The 17,445-nt window shown below is 40.5% G+C and overlaps 1 protein-coding gene across 1 annotated transcript in view; it reads left to right on the top strand.

The window, feature by feature from the left end:
- ADAMTS17 (ADAM metallopeptidase with thrombospondin type 1 motif 17) overlaps nucleotides 1-17,445 on the top strand; it is a 196,480-nt gene that overhangs the window by 57,641 nt on the left and 121,394 nt on the right. The window contains exon 8 of the mRNA XM_074916879.1: nucleotides 16,864-16,969. Coding sequence (XP_074772980.1) covers nucleotides 16,864-16,969 — 106 coding nt within the window. The remainder of the gene's footprint in view (nucleotides 1-16,863; nucleotides 16,970-17,445) is intronic.

Here is a 17,445-nt window from a genome sequence, read left to right as displayed (position 1 = left end):
GCTTGGGCCCACTTAGGTAGTGGTTCAGGTGTCTGAGAAAAGCACTTCAAGAAAGCTCTGCTAAGAATCTCTCTGCTCCCCTTGCTTGGGTGCATTGGGACTGTGCTTTTGTCAGTGAGGCCACTGCCTCTACCTGCCTTAATCATGCTCAACTTCAGCTCTCCTTCCCTTTTGGAGCAGCGCCTGCCTTAGCTGCTGCCTGACAGCAAACTCTAGCGAGGGATGATGCAGACAGCAGGCAGCAATCATGTCAGCCATTCCAGCTGGTTCTTTTACTCCATAGAGACTCTGTCCAGAGATAAGATGGTAACTTAATAATTTTCTCAGAACTGGTGTCTTAGGGATAATTTTGGTCATCTTTTGGCCTCACCTTAGAACATCTGGCATGGACACAATGCTCAGCTAAGGATTGGCCTGCTGAATCAGCAAATTCACATTTCTCTGTTTAATGTCCAGAAAATCCAGAAGAATTCTTTTAACCTCATTTCTTGGGAAAGTTTAAACGGGTAGAGGTGAGCAAACAGACCTAACAGATAAAAAGAGATAACAGCAAGCCAACATGACTTCTAGGAAAGGAAGCAAGATCATGGCTCAGTGACTTGTTGGAATTCTTGAAGACACTTGCTGCCAGAACAGACAAGGAGAAGGGGGAGATGCAGTGGGCTTCACATTCCTAGCTTTTTCTAAAAGCTTATGATGGAGTTTCACTGCAGTAGAACATAAGAAATAATTGGTTTCAGCAGCCTGAAGAGTAAGTAGGAAAAAGTACTGATAAAAGATCCATTATATTTCTGCCAATTCCAAATTTTTAGTCAGATGCTGCAGGGAACAAAGGTTGCCTCTGGGCTTGTGTTTTTGGAGAAATGTTTAGGCTCATGAGGTCAAAAGTATGATTTTTGCACATTCTAGGGAGGCAGGAGGCATTAATAATCAACAGTACTGGTATACAGTGAAAGATTTAGATTTTGTAGGATCTTCTGGTTTTTCAGCTGTTTTACAGATTGCATGGGTTTCTAGATGGGAAATTACACCAATCTTCATTAACCCTGAGTGAATACAGTGAGGCATTTGTGATCAGTGGCTCTTAGAGGCTTAACTTAGTTTTCTGTTTCCTCTGAGCAAATATTTATTTTGAAGAGGTATAATGATTCTCTGGGTTTGGATACAGACTAGAGAGAAATTGGTCCCCTCTCTTAGTTTATTTTTGCTTCCTGGTTAGACCAATGCAAAAATATGTAAATATATCTGTGCATGCACATATGTTTGCATTTCTATATCCATTTATGTGAATGTATACATCTTTGGATAATGCCCATCCTGGAAAAAAATTAGTTTCTAAATGCATGGTAGAGTACTTGGAATTCTACATACCTGAACTTGAACAGGTCTTCCTTGTAGAAAATACTGGGGTTTCCTTATCAATTTCTTGCCAACAGGAAGGTGACTGTAGGAGATGGTGAAATTTTAGCCGAAGTCTCACTGAGGTGTGTATATATATATGTATGTGTATATACAAACTATCCTTTGAACCCCTGGAATTTTATTTAGACATAGGGATTCTGCTATATACACTTTTAAATTTCAGGTTCAGAATCCTGTAATCTGCAAGGTGTTTGTCTGAATTAGTCTGACAAGTCTTTTTAACTTTTAGTTTACCTGATAGAAATATGTTGAACTTTAAAAAAAAAATAAATCCTAGACCCAACCCACCAAATATCTTTCTTCTTCTGTACTCTTCCAGCATGTTTTGTAAAATGCTAAGGATTTCTGTGTTTGCTTAGCTTGGAATTAGCCTTGTATTTCTACTTTAGTTAGTGGTCATGAGCAGTCAGCAGGTTGAAGATATTTGTTGGTTTTACGTAGTTGTGTCATACATTTTTGTGGAGCTGTTTTGCCGGATCTGTTTGCATTAAGGCTCTGCCTGACCATAATTAGACTGCTGGGTACACATTAATGTTCTGCTGAGGATCTACTTGTTGGTTTTAATAATGTCATCTATCAGGCTCTAGCATGTACAGCAATATTTGTGCTGTAGTAGACAAACAGAGTAAACACTGCAGTTATTTATAGGAAAACTGGCCAGTAAGTTAGGAAACTCGTTGTGGATGTTTTTATTTATTGGAGAGTTAAACTGATGCTCTAAAATGAGTCCATCAATCTAACCAGACTTAGTTGTTCTTGAAATGAGAGAAAAGTAAAACACTGACGTTATATTTCTAACTCAAATTTATATTTTTTATCTCTGTTGAAGAAACCTGTAGAGTCATGTTTCTTATCTTCTATGCCCTAATTTGTTTGCTTTTCTAGCTATGTCTGTTGGTCAGAGAGAAAGTACTACCTCCCCGTTGGTCTTGTCTGGGTCCAAGTATGGATTAAATTCCTGGCTACACCTCTCTCACCCTATGTCTCGACTCCTGAACAGTTCTGGGGAAGTACTGGTGCTCCTTCTAATCCCTTTGATGACCTCTTACAAATGTCAGTTGACTTGGACTTCAGAGAAGCAACATTGTTCACTGAAGTTGCTCTGTCCTTCCAGATGGTTTTCCCTGTGACTCTTGCCTGACCTTCTGTATCTGGACACATACTTAAGCAGCATCTGAAGTAGAGATGCTTTTCTGAACCTGGGCCTCGAATCCTGCAACACGAAAATATTGCTTAGGACTATTGAAGTCCTAAGCTTTGTCTTTCAGAGATGTCAGTTGCCACATGAGAGTCTGATAATGTAATTATGTTTCAGTTTTGGGTCTCTTTCTCCCTGTGTCTCACTTCCTTCTTCCATAATGTTCTCTGATTTGCTCCAGATTTCTTTCTATGTGTTTATCTGTCTCACTTGGGTCTTCCCATTTCTCTTCTCCCTCTGTGGAGCAAAGTGAGAAGAGGTTCCTGGCACAGCCCTCTCACATGTTTGCATTCTCTGGGATGTCTCTCTGAAACTGAGGAACGGGGAAGGGTGCTATGTTCTCAGCTCACAGCAAAGGCCCTGGATTCTGAGAGCATTTGGTCCTTTCCATGATGGGCCCCAACTCTTGACTGCTGCAGCTTATGTTGTAGTGCAGAGGTGTGTTTGCTGTGTTGCTTAGATCCTTGGGATTTTCTTGTCCGAATGACAGATTTAGAAGTGATAACTTTTTACTGAGTATCTCAGAACAACCCCTCTCTTTTCTATTTTTATCTTTATTTGTGTCACTTCTTGCATTTTCCAACATGGGAAAATTCTAGTCCACATTTGTTCAATGAACTGGTGTGTTTACAGAGATGCAGAATACCCACTCAGGCACCAGTGTCTGTGAGCCACAACACGGTCTAAGCACTGAAGTAAACAAAGCTTTTTGCCTGTACACTGATGTAAAAAAGACTAAGACTTCTGGAGGTGGGAACTAAGTAAAAGAAACCAGGAAATGGCTTATTGTGCCTTCTCCAAAGTCAGTGGTAATGCTCCCATTGATTTCAGTAAGATTTTGATCAAGCCCATGGTGGTACAAATAGATCGGATGTAATACATACTCAAGTTGTTTTCTGTGAGTGCCATGAAGCTGTTTATGCTATCATTAATCAGGTAGCTTTGTTGGGAAACGCATCTCATTACATGGCAAGCTGACAGGAGGCTACTGCCACTGGGCACCAAAGCAGGCTTGTACAAAAATATCCTAGCTACGTAGCTGGAAAGGCCAGCTGTTACCGTTGCAAATTCTCTCCATGAGCCACTTACTGAGTGGGGCTTGACAGCTGAGAAAACTGCTACAAAGCAGGGTGCACACTCAGCATGTAGTTTTCAGTCAGGGACACACAGATTGGATTCAGACCTGGAAATGTCATGCAGGCAGCATACAAGTATATAGGAGCTTCTGCTAGGTGTTTTATTTAGAGGTGCATGAGACTAGAAGAGGCAGTTCTCCCCTTTTGGTCCTGATACTCGAGCACAAAGACCTAGAGCAATAACATAACATGAACACCTGCGCATCAAAATGTCCCACTGGCTTCTGCAGAATACTGTGACAGTAAGTTCTTTAGTGCTGTCATTTCTGAATTCAGACTATAAAGGCCTCGGGACTGGGACTGTGCCTTGACTTGTGTCTGTGAGGCACCAGAGACTCTTCTGGCTGCTGTCAGTCATCACAAGGAGCTCAACGTTATTCATCCAAATTTGTGTTTTCTTTCACAGGAGCTTGAGTTTGCACATGAGAGATTTCTTTTTATTAAGTGTGAGAAAAGCTCATGCTGCTCTTTTTCTTGGTGAAAATTTCTCTCTAACTTGTGTTACTTTTAAAAGTGACACTTTATTTTTGAGTAATTTAGAGAAAGAGGTACTAAAGAAAGTAGATTCAGGCCATCTTAAAAATATCTCCAGCTACCCCTGAAATTAACCATTACTTGTTTTCTGTCACGCTGGTGCTGTGATGTGTTTATGTCTGTGTAAAGTACTATGCGGGTCCTTCCCATCCCGTGGAGTGGATGGCAGAACAGCTCTGTTTGGGAACCCAGAGGAGGGCCCTTCAGGTTAATAGCCATTTTAACCTAATTTGGCGTGTGTGCTTTGTGCTTATGTCTGTTTATCTCGATGACAGTCTTTCCCTAGTAGCTTTTTATCCCATTGGCCAATTTGAGTCAAATTAGAGGATATGTATCTTAGAAATACTAAGGTTTTGGAAGTTTTCTGAAAACTAGGAAACTGTGTCAAGGAGAAAGCCCTCTCCCTTTGATGCTGCCACTGAGGAAGAGACTGCATCACCCACGTTTACATCAGAAACGCCAAGTGGAAGTGCAGATGTGTAGAAAATTAAGCCATTAATTGTTGGAGCTTTTTTATCACCTCCCCTTCCACCATACTGTCACGCTCTGCCAGAACAAATGTGCTGCCTGCGGTACTGTGTAAGGAGAGAAGCAGAGCCATGGCATTGCCTTAGTCTCCTCTTCCTGCCCGCCCACGTGGAAGGATCATTTTCACTCCTACTCCTGGCAGCAGAGGTAGTAGCCAGTGCTGAGGTATTAGGGACCAGCTTCATTCTCTTGCGTGATACAAACTTTTCAACCCAAGTTCTGACTTCAACAGAGTAGCTCAACTCTATTAACATTATCAGTCGCAGACCCCAGGTTTGTCAGTTTTCTCAAGTCAGGCAGGCTGTAAGGTTAAGTCAGCACTCAGCAAAGAATTAAAACAGAAGGGCTGAAACAAGAATTGCTAAATAAGTTTATCAGTGCGTGTGTTGGCTGGCAGCTTGACAAAGTGAAGCTAGGAGTTTAGACAGCCCTGTAAGTCAGGATGTAGGAGCTGTAATTGAGAAGTATCACAGAAGCAATTTGGAAAAGCATCTGTTCAAAGTTTGATTACTGTGAATCATCCCGTTCTGCTGGCCTGCTCTGCTAGTTGCCTGAGCTGCTCTTATTTTGCCAAGAGAACAGCTTGACACGCATACAGGGCCTGAAAATAAAATACACTTTAAATATTAACATGTTTCAAAAGTATAGATTCATTCACTTTTTGAGAGTAACAATTGCTTAGTCATTCTTTAAGAACATTCTTTAAGAACGTGGAAAGAATTTAATTGAGAGCTGTGGAAGAATGCCATTCATCAGCAGCACAGGTGTTCAGCCATCTCCAAAACTGTCCCGTTCAGCAGACTGTGCTGAAACTCTCCAGACACTGAAACATTGTTCATTCTGCACTGCTGAATGTTGTGTAACATTTCAGGACTGATCCTTGCTCATGAACCCACCCCCAAGCAACACCACAGCAGGCTAAGATAGGCATGGCTCAGTAAAGCTCTTGAAACTGTTAAAAGAATCTTTTAATTTATTTGAATAGCTTCATGAGTTTCTTAGTGTTTGCAATTACGAGAGAGAAAAACTGGAACTGAATGCTGGACCCTGACTGTTAGCTCTTAAAGCAGATGCTGTTTGGTACAGAGACTCCAAATATTTTTTCTGATTTATTGCCAAGTCTGACCTTGTCTCTTCATTCTGGAAGGGAGATATTGAGGAATTTGAAGGCTCCAGGATCCCTGCTGTTGAATTCCATATTCCTCTTTGTTTAGCAGTCTCATTAAAAGCTCTGATTTGATCTTTTCCTTCATTCCCCTTCATTCTCTCTGAACTCCAGCCCTCTGTTGAAGCAGATGGCTCAGATGAGTTGCAGGGACCAACTGACAAATTCAAAACTGGAGGTCACAGAACTCATCTGAAAAAGCAAGATGAAAATAGCCTCAAAGCTGGTTTTGGAACCCTACGTTTGCAAAGCTGCAGCTATTGCAGACAATGCCAGTATTGCTTTTCCATTTCTTGGAAGATTATGACCTTCAGATGGCAACCCATCCCAGAACAGGATGGGTGTTAGCAGACTAACATAGGCATGTGGCAGAGTGGTGATCATGGGACACAATAGCCCTCAAGCACTTTCCTTTCTGATTGCAGAGCTGGTTGTTGGTTTTTTTTTGTCTTTTGACAAGTTATTTATTTCTTGAAAAATGCATCTTAGGGGACACTGAAGCAATTTTTAAGTTCAGGCCTATTCCACCAAATAGGACGGGTCAAAATGAAAATACTGAAATGTTGAAATAAATTTGATTTTTAGTAACATCTGAGAAAGGAAGGCTGTTTAGAGAAGGTGAAACTCTTCTCTTGTCAAGCCATCCAGCAGGTAAGAAATGTGGATTCATTTCTATCCCGTGCTTCTCTGCTTCAGCCATTGAAGTGAAAGACAGTTATTCACACAGCTCCACAAACCCTGAATCCAGTGCTGCGTCCTCCTTGTTGCCTTGATAGGTTACTTTTGCATATTATCATTACAATATTTGCATGCATGTGTGAAGGGAAGATCCTGCGTAATCCTGCAGCAGTTTGTAGAAAGGACCAGCAGGTCCATCTCTGCAATGCAGTCTACATCCACTTAACAAAATGAGGCCAACAGAAGACATTCAAATCCAAATGACTTTGAGCCCCAGGCAGAGGTGGCTTTCAAAGGCCAGGATCCAAATCCTGATTTACAGTTTGGTTTCACAGTTGGTGATGTTTTCTTTTGAGTTCACAGTCACGTGTTCCTGCAGTCTTTCAAAAGCATCAGATCTCTCCTGACTTCTGCGGGATCCGATTCCTTTTTTGGCATAAGATACCCTTGAGCAACCTTGTCCCCTATGCCTGTCTCTTTTTCTTTCAATAGTTTGTATCCCACTTGTTTCTATACCAGTTCTAACAGCTGTTCTTTCCTTATGCTAAGTGCCATTTTTTCTGCCCACACTAAGGCACAGGCCTCCCTGCCTGAATACTTTCATGTCCTTAACAGGCCTTGTTGCAGTCCAGCTTCTCCCTTTCCTCAAGTGATCCCATAATGCCAGAGACATATGAGCCAGGGCTGTATATCCATTTTTCTCCAGCAGTAAGTACACACAGAAGTTCTCAGAGACCTCATCTTCCTTTCTGATCTTATCTCCTGCCCTCCTTGACCCCTGCCTCCCACAGAAGTGACTCCCTGCTGCTTAAGAGATCAAAGTCATGTTTCTTGAATACTTCTGGAAAACCCATACTATCTCCATTTGCTACACTTCTGTCCCCATCTCTTCTCATTCCCTAATCTCTTTCCATCTTTCTCCCTTGTTCATTAAATTTGACTTATGCCAGGCTTCTCTATACTTCCCAGCACTATATGTTCACTCATCCAGTCCATCAGTCACTCCCCAACTGGAGTCCTCCTCTCTGATCCACCTAGCTAGCTCTTCCTCTGCCTTTCTTCTTAGCAGGAGTACAGTTGTTTAATTTATCTCACTTTGAGTAATTAAGTCCATGTATTTTGATGCATATGCATAAGCATGAAGACTTTTGGCACTGTGTAATGATGTCTGTAATCAGATGGTAAATTAGCTGCCAGGATTTGGGAATCTACATTTGGGAATGATGGTTTGATTTGGACTAAATATCCCAAACTTCATATTTAAGTAGAGAAACAGGAATGCAGAAAGGAACTGTGTTTTTGCCCATTTGAGATCTGCATTCAGCAGCAGCCTGGGCTCCTGTCGCTGGGGAGTGTGCAGGAGAAGCTCTCTGGAATGTGGCTGTTAGCATATCAAAGTAGAGTAAACATGTAGATGATACCCTGCTTCCTCTGCTCCAGTTAATTAAGCCACTCCTCATGTCATGTTAGATGGAGAGGATTTATTAATGTGCTGTCATCTAGGGAAGCAATGGTTTGCTGAAAGGGAGGAGCCATGTTAATGGCATAGAAGATGTCAGGCTGAACAAAGAGCAGATGTCAAATAAACAGGGTATTGCTTTTTATCTCCTTTGCAGAGGTCTTAGATCCCAGTGCTTTATCATAACAGCTTAGAAAATTAGGGCTAGAAAGAACTTCAGGTGGTCTTTTAATGCAGTTTCTTGCTACAAGGCAAGATCAGTGATACCCAGAGCATTCCTGATGAATATCTGCTCTATGAGGCTAACCAGTATACTTATTTCCAGATTTCTTTAAATTACTGTGAACACTGTGTCTCCTCAGGTATGCTCAGTGTGGTGAATATTTACGCTTGTGATCACAAATCCTTGTTGAATGGCATTGGAATTGAATGTGGTTTTCAGAGATGCCCATGCCAAACCTCTGAGGGTTTCCAGAGGTTGTCTGCTCTTTGCTGGCAGTGTTAATAGCCTGTCTGACATGTTTTTGTGGGCCTTGGTTAAAGCCTCTTCTAGGCCAAAAAGCTGTTAGAACATTGTGGGCTCTCTTCATCTCAATGCATTTGGTATCTGAAGCGACCTTTTACTAGCTTGGGTGAGGACAATTACCCTGAAGTCATGAAAGGTCTCGATCTCTAGGGCTTTTCAACTGTCTAGGCAGCCACTTGTACACTGTAAGAGGCTCTGCTTAAATCAGTGAATTAGCACAGTGTAAATCCAATGCAAGTAGCATTAAAGTAAGGCTCTTGACATCTTGGGGACTGTCTGTGTGTGGGCAAGTTAGTAAAGGAGCAGATAAATGATTCATCCATTAAATTTAGAAAACCACGGGAGGGTTCCCAGGAAACATAAAAGCCCTGCAGAAAAACTGAAAGCTAAAGCTGAGAGTTGGCCATGCTGGGGAAGGGATTCCACATGTTCCATTAATTGCTGTCCTGCAGGGTAATTAAACAAAGAGAAAAAGAAGATAGCAAAAGCACTCCTTTAAGCTCTAATGATTTGCAGGATCTTGCTGCCTTTGCAGGTTTACAGACATGAAGAGGTCTGGCCTCACAAAGGCCTTTTTATCAGAAAGGTATAGAGTAGGGCAACTTGAACAGACAAACCCTGGTTAGATAACAGCTAAGCTGTTTGAAAATGGGGGCAGTGCATTCCTGCACAGTTCAGTGTGGGCTGAAAGAGTCACTGAGAAGTTCTGTTGAGCTTTGGTGGTGCCATGACTAAAATTTGGGTGTATCTGTGTGAATCTCAGTCACTTCACAAAGACTAAGGCACATGGTTGAATCTGGTTCTCACAATTAGTCCTGATCTTATGAAATGTTATTCAGGGCCAGTTGCTAGACCTCTGGGTGCCTGGCAGTATTTCAGTACCAAGTATCTTTAAATATTCCCAGAAATCAGGAAAGTATGCCCTATAAAAGGTATTGTATATTTCATTCATTTTGTGCTATTAGGACCTTGTGTTCTGAGGAGTGTTACATTATCAGCTCCAGCAACATTACAGCTAGTATTGTGAATATCAGGGAGAGACTTTATTTTTTAATCTTTCAGGGTGTGTGTAATGAAAATCAAGAGATTCAGAAAGTAACTATGCTTTGTGTTTCAGCTATTTATTTTTCTTGCTGGATTTTTGGGATTCTGACAGCTGTTGTATATACTGGAAGTGACAGTGTTTTCAGAGTTACAAGGAAGAACAGCTTTTATTGGGCACTACAGGACAACAGTCAGTTCCGTAGGGGGGGTGTCCAGCCACAGAGTACACTGAGTTCTGGGAAAGCATGCTGCATCTCTGCAGGTCGTGCTGGTTTGGAGGCAAGGAGAAGAGTTTTATAAAGGTCATGTTGAAATTTGGGATAAGGTAGATTCTCCAAAGTAAGGAGAGGATTCTGTGATGGTGGGCACATTTGCACCAAGTTGGCTAAGCACAGAAAGTCAGGGCCTGATGTGTATACTTAGAAGTAGTGGTGACTTCTTGTGTGATCTTACCAGTTATTTGAACACTGTGTCTTAGCTCGCTTTTCTGTAAGGATTGTGTAGTACTTACAGTTTTTTACTGAGGCAAGGAGGAGTATATATGGGGACTTGGATACCAGCTTGAAAACCTTGTATGAAAAAAATGTGTGCTCTAGAGTCAGAGGCATGAACCTCACATGCCCTTAGAGGTTTTTTGGGTTTCTCAGGAATCCACATCATCTTTGCCTGCAGAAATGGTATGGGCTTACCAATGCTCAAAAAAATTGGTGCTAGAAACTACTTCCACTACTTTCCAACACCAGCTAAAAGTAGGGGAGTTGTATATACAATATACCTGCCTGGATGGTATTCTACCTTAACTTCTGCAGAATTACAGACTCTTTTTGAGGACTTTGACTATTCCCTTGATACCCAAGTGCCTACCCAGTCCTGCATAGAGGGTTGCATTTGGACCAGACTTGTGTTGCCTTGTTTCCTTCATATGGTTCATCCATCTTCCACCTTGGAGGGAATTTAAGCCCTCAGGAGGGAGTGGATGTTCTGCCACTCAACAAGGTCAAGTGAATTGTGAACTGATTTCTTCCCTGGGCTCATTTTTGTCTCTTGTACTAGCAGAATGAGACAGACAGTGGGTTATATTCTCTGACCTTTAAGCATGGAGGAAAAATGGTGTCCCTGTTGCCAGTGTAGATTTCTTTCTCAGGCACACAGCGAAGGAGCTTATTTCCTATTTCACATTCCCTTTAAGGGTAAAGGCATACTTATGGGGAGGCTTATTTGAAACAGGCAGTGGCTGACTCCTTGAAGTGCCTGGGAGCCTGTTCCATAGATGGTCCGTGGCATCAGAGCCTCTTACTATGCAAATACTTCAAAAGAGTTCCAAATATTGTCGCTTGCACTGGATACAGCACTTGGTGTGTTTGTTAGCTTGTATTTGTACCTGACTGTAGCTGTCTCTCATGCATTGGATGGTTGTACTATAATTCCTGTACTTGTGATTCATAATGAGTGTATTGTTTCCAGTGTGGTTTTCATTAAATACAGTGACAATGAGAATTATTGCTAAGGAAAACAGTTTCCATACGTGAATATTAAACTCTAATGGAAACCATGTTGTTACTGCAAGATTAACAGAAATTGGCATCTAGATGACTATCCAGCATTAAGCCAAATTAATCTGTGCCACTAAAATTGCATGTCTGGCTTTGAATTAGCACATTCTCATAAAAAGAAGGAACAGCTCACCATGTTAGCTTCTTCTGGATGATCCCTGTAAACCAAACTTGGAACTGGAGGCTCAGTAGGACAGTGGTGGTAACAACCTCTCTGTGTTGTGCATGCTGGAGAGGATCCTTCCATGGATACTGTTCTTTTTCACCTGGATACTGCTGACTTCTTGGGACCTCTGTTTATTCAGCTGTAGGACAGAGGTTGCGTTATTACCTATCTTGGAGGCAGTTTAATGGGTAATTCTTTAATGTGTTTTTAAAATTTTGGGACCTTTTATATGTAGGCTTTATAGAAAGGAAAAGTATTTTTCAGTTTTAAGTATCATAAGCACTGAAAGATTCCCTTGGTGACTGACTTGATGTGTAAATACAGGCAGGGCATCTCTGTCAAACATCATTGCCATTGAACGGAAAGGCAGAGCGTGAATCACGTCTAGGGTTTCCTGATTTTACTTGTGTAGGATGTTAAGAGAAGCTACAGGAGTGTAATTGATGGCAATGTGTGAGCTGCACAAATTGAAAATCGTGGGAGGATGAGAAAAACATCAGCTCAACACCAAACTAGTAATGGTGGGGAATGGAAGGTTTGCTCTGTGCATGTGGATATGCAGTGAGTCTCCATCTGTGCCAAGCAGACTTCAGGACTTCGAGTTTGGCTCCCTTCCCAACAGCAAATACATTGAGAAGAGGAAGGCTAGCCAAGTTTTAATCAAGTAAAAGTTCTGTATCCAGAGGTGGCTGGCAAAAGAAGAGATTAAAGTATTAAGAGTGCAGTGAAAACAAGACATTAGAGAGTTGAAAGCTGGAGTACCTGGACAAACCACTTGCTGAGTGACTATTCCACAGTCATCAGGAGGAAGCCCTGGGTGTTTCGAATAGGATGAAATGTGAATCCATGCACCAGAACTTGTCTTCTACCAGCTTTGGCTATCGCTGTGGCAAGTATGTAATATCCTAATGCCGAGCTGAGCTGGTAGGATAAATGTAATCATTCCCCTTAGAGATATTGCTAGTAGAGGTCTCATTAGCTGGCAGAAAGGCCAACAGCTGCAAACTGTTTATGTATGACAACTTTTTGGATAAATCTGAGTTTACACAGTTGCCTGTGTCCTAAGGTTTGCTGTGGAAGTGTAGATAGCTTTGCGTGTTCAAACCCAAGCACAGAAGTTATGGACTGTAATTATGCAATTTCTCATGAGAGAAAGGAAAAAACCCTCACACTCGGTAATAGTAAAAATAGTAATTGGCTTTCCTTTTCCTCTACCACTGATGGTCCTGCTCAACCTCTTTTGATATTAACAATAGATTTGTGGTAATTGCTGGCAGTTAGTAGTTATCTGGAAAGATAAGGACATCTTTTTTGTCCCTGAAGAAAGCCACTGTCCGTGTATTTGCATGAGCACAGGAGAAGTGTGGGGTTTTAAAAAATCAAACCAAACCAAACAAAAAAAAAAAACAGTTTAACTTTCTTTCCTATTTTTCATTTCACACACCTGTCTCCCAAACAGGGCCAGAAGCAATATTACCAAATAAGAGAAGTGCCTCTTATATTATTCCTAGCCTGGTAGAACCACAGCATGCCAGGATTTTCACAAACATGTCTGAATTCATGAAGTTTCTGTTCCAATTCTGCAGACTTGAAAGGCTCAGGTAAAAATCTGGAATTTTAAGAAGGAAACAGCAGTTTTGGTTCATCCCAAGGAAGAAAATAAATCATATTAATGCAGCTGCCAAGGCATTGTACTACTATCATTGTTGGTTAAAAGTGTATTTTTCTCTGCGTATCAATTATATGGATTATTGTGTTGGGTTACAAAAAAGTTGAATTTATCTTAATCGCTCAGATATATTTACTGAAGAACCGTGTTACATTTGCAGATCAATAGTGTATTTGCTATTTATGTTCTAATGAAAGAATGGTAAAATGTGTTGGTCCAAAAGGAAATTATAGTCTTAGGAAATAGTTTGATAGAAAGTATATATTTCAAAAACATTTTTGAGGCAAGCTTTTTCAGTCTTAAAACGCTATAACAATTTGTTATAACTGGCTTACTATTCCAGAATGACTCTTATTAATAAGCACTCAGCACTTCATGAGCTTGGACTTCTTACTGAGTTCATTTCATGTACTGCAAAGGTTTCTGCTGTCTGCCCTTCTAGGATTATGAGTTTCCCTGCCCAATCAGCTTCTGTTCCTATATTGTCTGATCCCTGGGCTCCACTTCAACAGAAGTCTTTAATAATTGTAATAATAAACTAATTTTAGATGTCTACATTTTTAAATTGGTCATTGCAAATGTTATAAAATGGCCACACAGGATTCACATTAAGCATTGAAAATAACTAATAAAAATAAAGTGACTAAGAGTCTGTAACTGAGCCACAGTCACTTCTTTTTTAGCCACTGATGGATGTACAAGTCCTTAATCATTAGTTTTCCACCTTTGAATAATGAGGTTTTTAGCACAGAGCAGTGTTATTGCCAGTTTCAGTGGTGTTTAGAACCACTAAACAAAGACTTAAGAAGAATCACCATTTGAGGTAATGTATTTGACATTTTAATTGATATTTAACCTCTCTTAATATATTGACAGAACTCTTGACTATATTGCTACATCTTCCAAACATGGCAACATTGTGCCCTTCCATTTCCAAGTGACAGCAAACATTGACTCAGCCTCATTTTATGAAATTTATCAGAAGGAAATTAGTATGAATCATTTCAAGCTAAACTGGCTTGCCCATTTGACCACTGAGCATGAGATGCAGTATTGTTTTGTTGCTTCTTAGTTAAAACCTCATGTGTTGGATAGAATTGAGATATATATTGGCACTGGTTAAGTGGAAGATAAAGGCAGAAAAATCAGGTTTAGTGGTAGGAATAAAACATTTTCAGTAAGAATTCTGCTCTGGTCATTGCTGTTAGCTGTACCTAAAACTTTTGAAAGGTAATAAAAATATCCCTCCCCATTCAGTAAAAGTGTATTTCAGCTGAGCTGGGTCAGTTTATTACAGAACTGTTTGCTCATCCAAAAAGGCGGAAGGATCTCCAGGAGCAACTTTCGTGTAGATAGTGGTTGTGCCCCAAGTTCATAGCCCACCATTGTGGGAAGAGCCTGGGCCGGGCAAGCTGATGAGTGAAGGGCAACTTAACAGCCCTCACTAGTTGTCCTCTCTTGTGGCAGGGGATCTGGATTGCCAGCAGCTGATGGTCCATTGCAGTTTTGTCTCTGGTGACAACATAGTGTGCTCCAGTGGAGAGGCAACTATGGAGTGGATTAGCAATTTGGCATGAAGCATCCTTCCTTCCAAGTACCCTGTTTCATGTATGCATGCTGGGAGAGGATTCAGAAACTCAAAAATGCACAAAGGCACAAATCAAAAGAAGCAGAGGTTTGGCTGTGTCCTCTAATTGTTCCTTTTCATCTCTAGCTGATGTGACTCAAATACTCAATTGTTGCTTCCCTTTAATTAAAATCTGGCAGTTACTCTTAATCGGAGACCTTCTGTTATTGGTTTTACAATAAACTAACATTTTCCCAAACAGTTTTTTCCTTCTACCAAAAGTATTCCCAGAAATTGCTGATCCCAACTAGAGTTTGAAGCAAAAGACTGTTATTGGTGAGGGTGTTATTACTCATAAATCACCATAAGGGTTCATGGTAGCAGATATAAATCAGGAGAAATATCTACTTCCCTTTCAGAAATCAACCATAAATGTTTTGTGATCTTTAAAAGAAACAAAAAGCATGTTCATAACCCAAGACACACTGCAGATATCTACAGCTGAGATTCTGTTCTATGACCCATTCCTTAGGCCCTTAGGTGTGAGGACTCAGGTTGCAGTCTCTTTCTCGAAGTAACATATTACTTCCTGAGCAATTCCTTGACATCCTTAGGACTATTCTGCAAGTAAAAAGTAATTCAGTTTAAGAAGAGTGCAGAAATCTAGCCTTCTATGGTCAATGATTTAAAAAGATTAAATCTTGACTGAATTTTTTGCATGTGGTATGAATCTGGCCTTCTACAGTTAGCACTTTTAAAGTAGGCAAGTGTTAGTGTCTGATTTCTGCATGGCCTTCACTCTCTGCTGCTAGTGCTGAATTAAAAGGCCTGTCCCTTCATTCAACTCAGAATCCCCCTGACAACAAATATCTATGTCCATATTGTTGCCAAAATGGCAATAAAAGCAGAACTGGGCTTCTTCCAGGTCTAAAGTTTTATACCATTTGCACCCTGATAAACAGAGTTTTGTCAATGCTGACAGAAGGAAAAAAAAAAAAAAAAAGAGATCATGTCTCCATTGCATGGTTGTGGTCTACTCACTAAAGGCAGCTTAGATCCCAGCTGCCCCTCTACACTGTATTACAGTGAGGAAATAAATTTCTTGTTAAATATAAGCAAATATGTATGCTGTGAAAAAAAATTGAAAGGCATTTGTGGAAGGTCTTAACACTTCCCCTTCTTCCAGCATGGCAGAAGGATGTGTGGAGCGGGGGGATGAACTCCACCTTTAGGTTACTGCATGCTATCTGGAAATCTTGTTTTGTGTGCGCACTTGAACCGTTTGTGTGGCTTTTGAGAGCTGCTCCTTTAGCAGTAGAGGATTTCTGTAAGTAGAGACATCCTTAGGCTCTGTCTTTAACCTTTGTGCATAACTCCCAATGGCTTAACTTCAGTTTCTAGGTGGCAGATGAAACAAAATCTCATCAGTAAATTGTCCTGTGCTTGGCCTGTGATACCATCATAGGTTCTCCAAGTACAATGGCACTTTTTGCAAGGGACAGTCTGGATGCAGGAGGGGCATATGAGGACTATTGTTTTCCCATAGCAGAAGTTTCATGCCATAATTTCTGAATTCCTTTTTGAGTTCAGCCTACAACCATTTTTGTTGCCCACACAAACAGGCCTGGAGAGTACTGTGCAAATGTCCATGGGATCAAATCCTAAATTCCACTAAGTCATAGAAGACTTCTGCCACCTACATTGGATTTGTGACTCACCGTCAGGAGTTTGCCAGCTTTTCTGACTCTGCCACTCTTGCTTTCTTAAAGTAGGAAAATAAGGGAAAATGTAAGGTCTTTTCAGAGAGTCTCTGCTTTTATTGTTTTATTCCTTCTTCCCAACTTTATTCTGAAAACTGGGAGAACTCCATTTAAATGCTTAAGGCTACTTCATGCATCTTCTAACATTGTAGTAGAGGGCATTAATAGACAAGCTTAGATGAATTTTTTGAATATATTTTGAATATTTGAAATATATTTTCCAGTGAAAGCAGTGAAGGTGAGTGTGTTTAGCTTGTTTCCTGTCTGACAAAATTCTAGACTGATTTTCCAACAGGATGATGGACAAAATACTCAGATGATTTTGTCTGCAAACTGCTGTAATATTTTTCACGCTAGGTGCATTTTTTATCATTTTGTTTGAGTTACTGCTGTATGTTTTGAGTGAATGAGCTGTTTCAGGGATTCTGATGGGAACGTTCTCTGTGTTTCTGTTGCAGGCATCGCTTACCTGGGAGGTGTCTGCAGTCCTAAGAGGAAGTGTGTTCTTGCTGAAGACAATGGTCTCAATCTGGCATTTACAATTGCACATGAACTTGGCCACAAGTAAGAACTTGTCCTTCTGTTTCTTTCTTTACTTATGCCACTGTAGCATACTTTTTATTTAAAGCCATACATGTTTGTTATGATTTCATAAATCTAGCAGATTGTTAAATAACTTAATTTTTAGGAGGCTTAGGTAAATATTCACTTCAGCACGTGTAAATCTTTCCATTTGATCTTCTCCTATTTTCTACACTATGTTTTGATTTTGAGTAGCACAAAGAGGCCTCATTCTCTTACATGATTGATGGTAGTAGTTAGAGACAAATTCTGCTTTTGTTTACGCTGTAGAATAGGTCCACAAAAATGACATCAACTTCAAAATCTTTGAATTTGCTAAATTTTCTCTGAAGTTCAGTTGTCTATGTCAAGGATTTTAATAGTTAAATACTTTGGCAATCGTTTCATCTCTGCATGTGAAGTATTCTACTGCAGCTGAAATTCTGAACATCAGTATTTTGGAAATGCCCTTAAGCAGT

This window comes from Athene noctua, chromosome 13 (assembly GCF_965140245.1).
Source record: "Athene noctua chromosome 13, bAthNoc1.hap1.1, whole genome shotgun sequence".
Classification (NCBI taxonomy): domain Eukaryota; kingdom Metazoa; phylum Chordata; class Aves; order Strigiformes; family Strigidae; genus Athene; species Athene noctua.
This window is presented reverse-complemented; position numbering and strand designations above follow the sequence as displayed.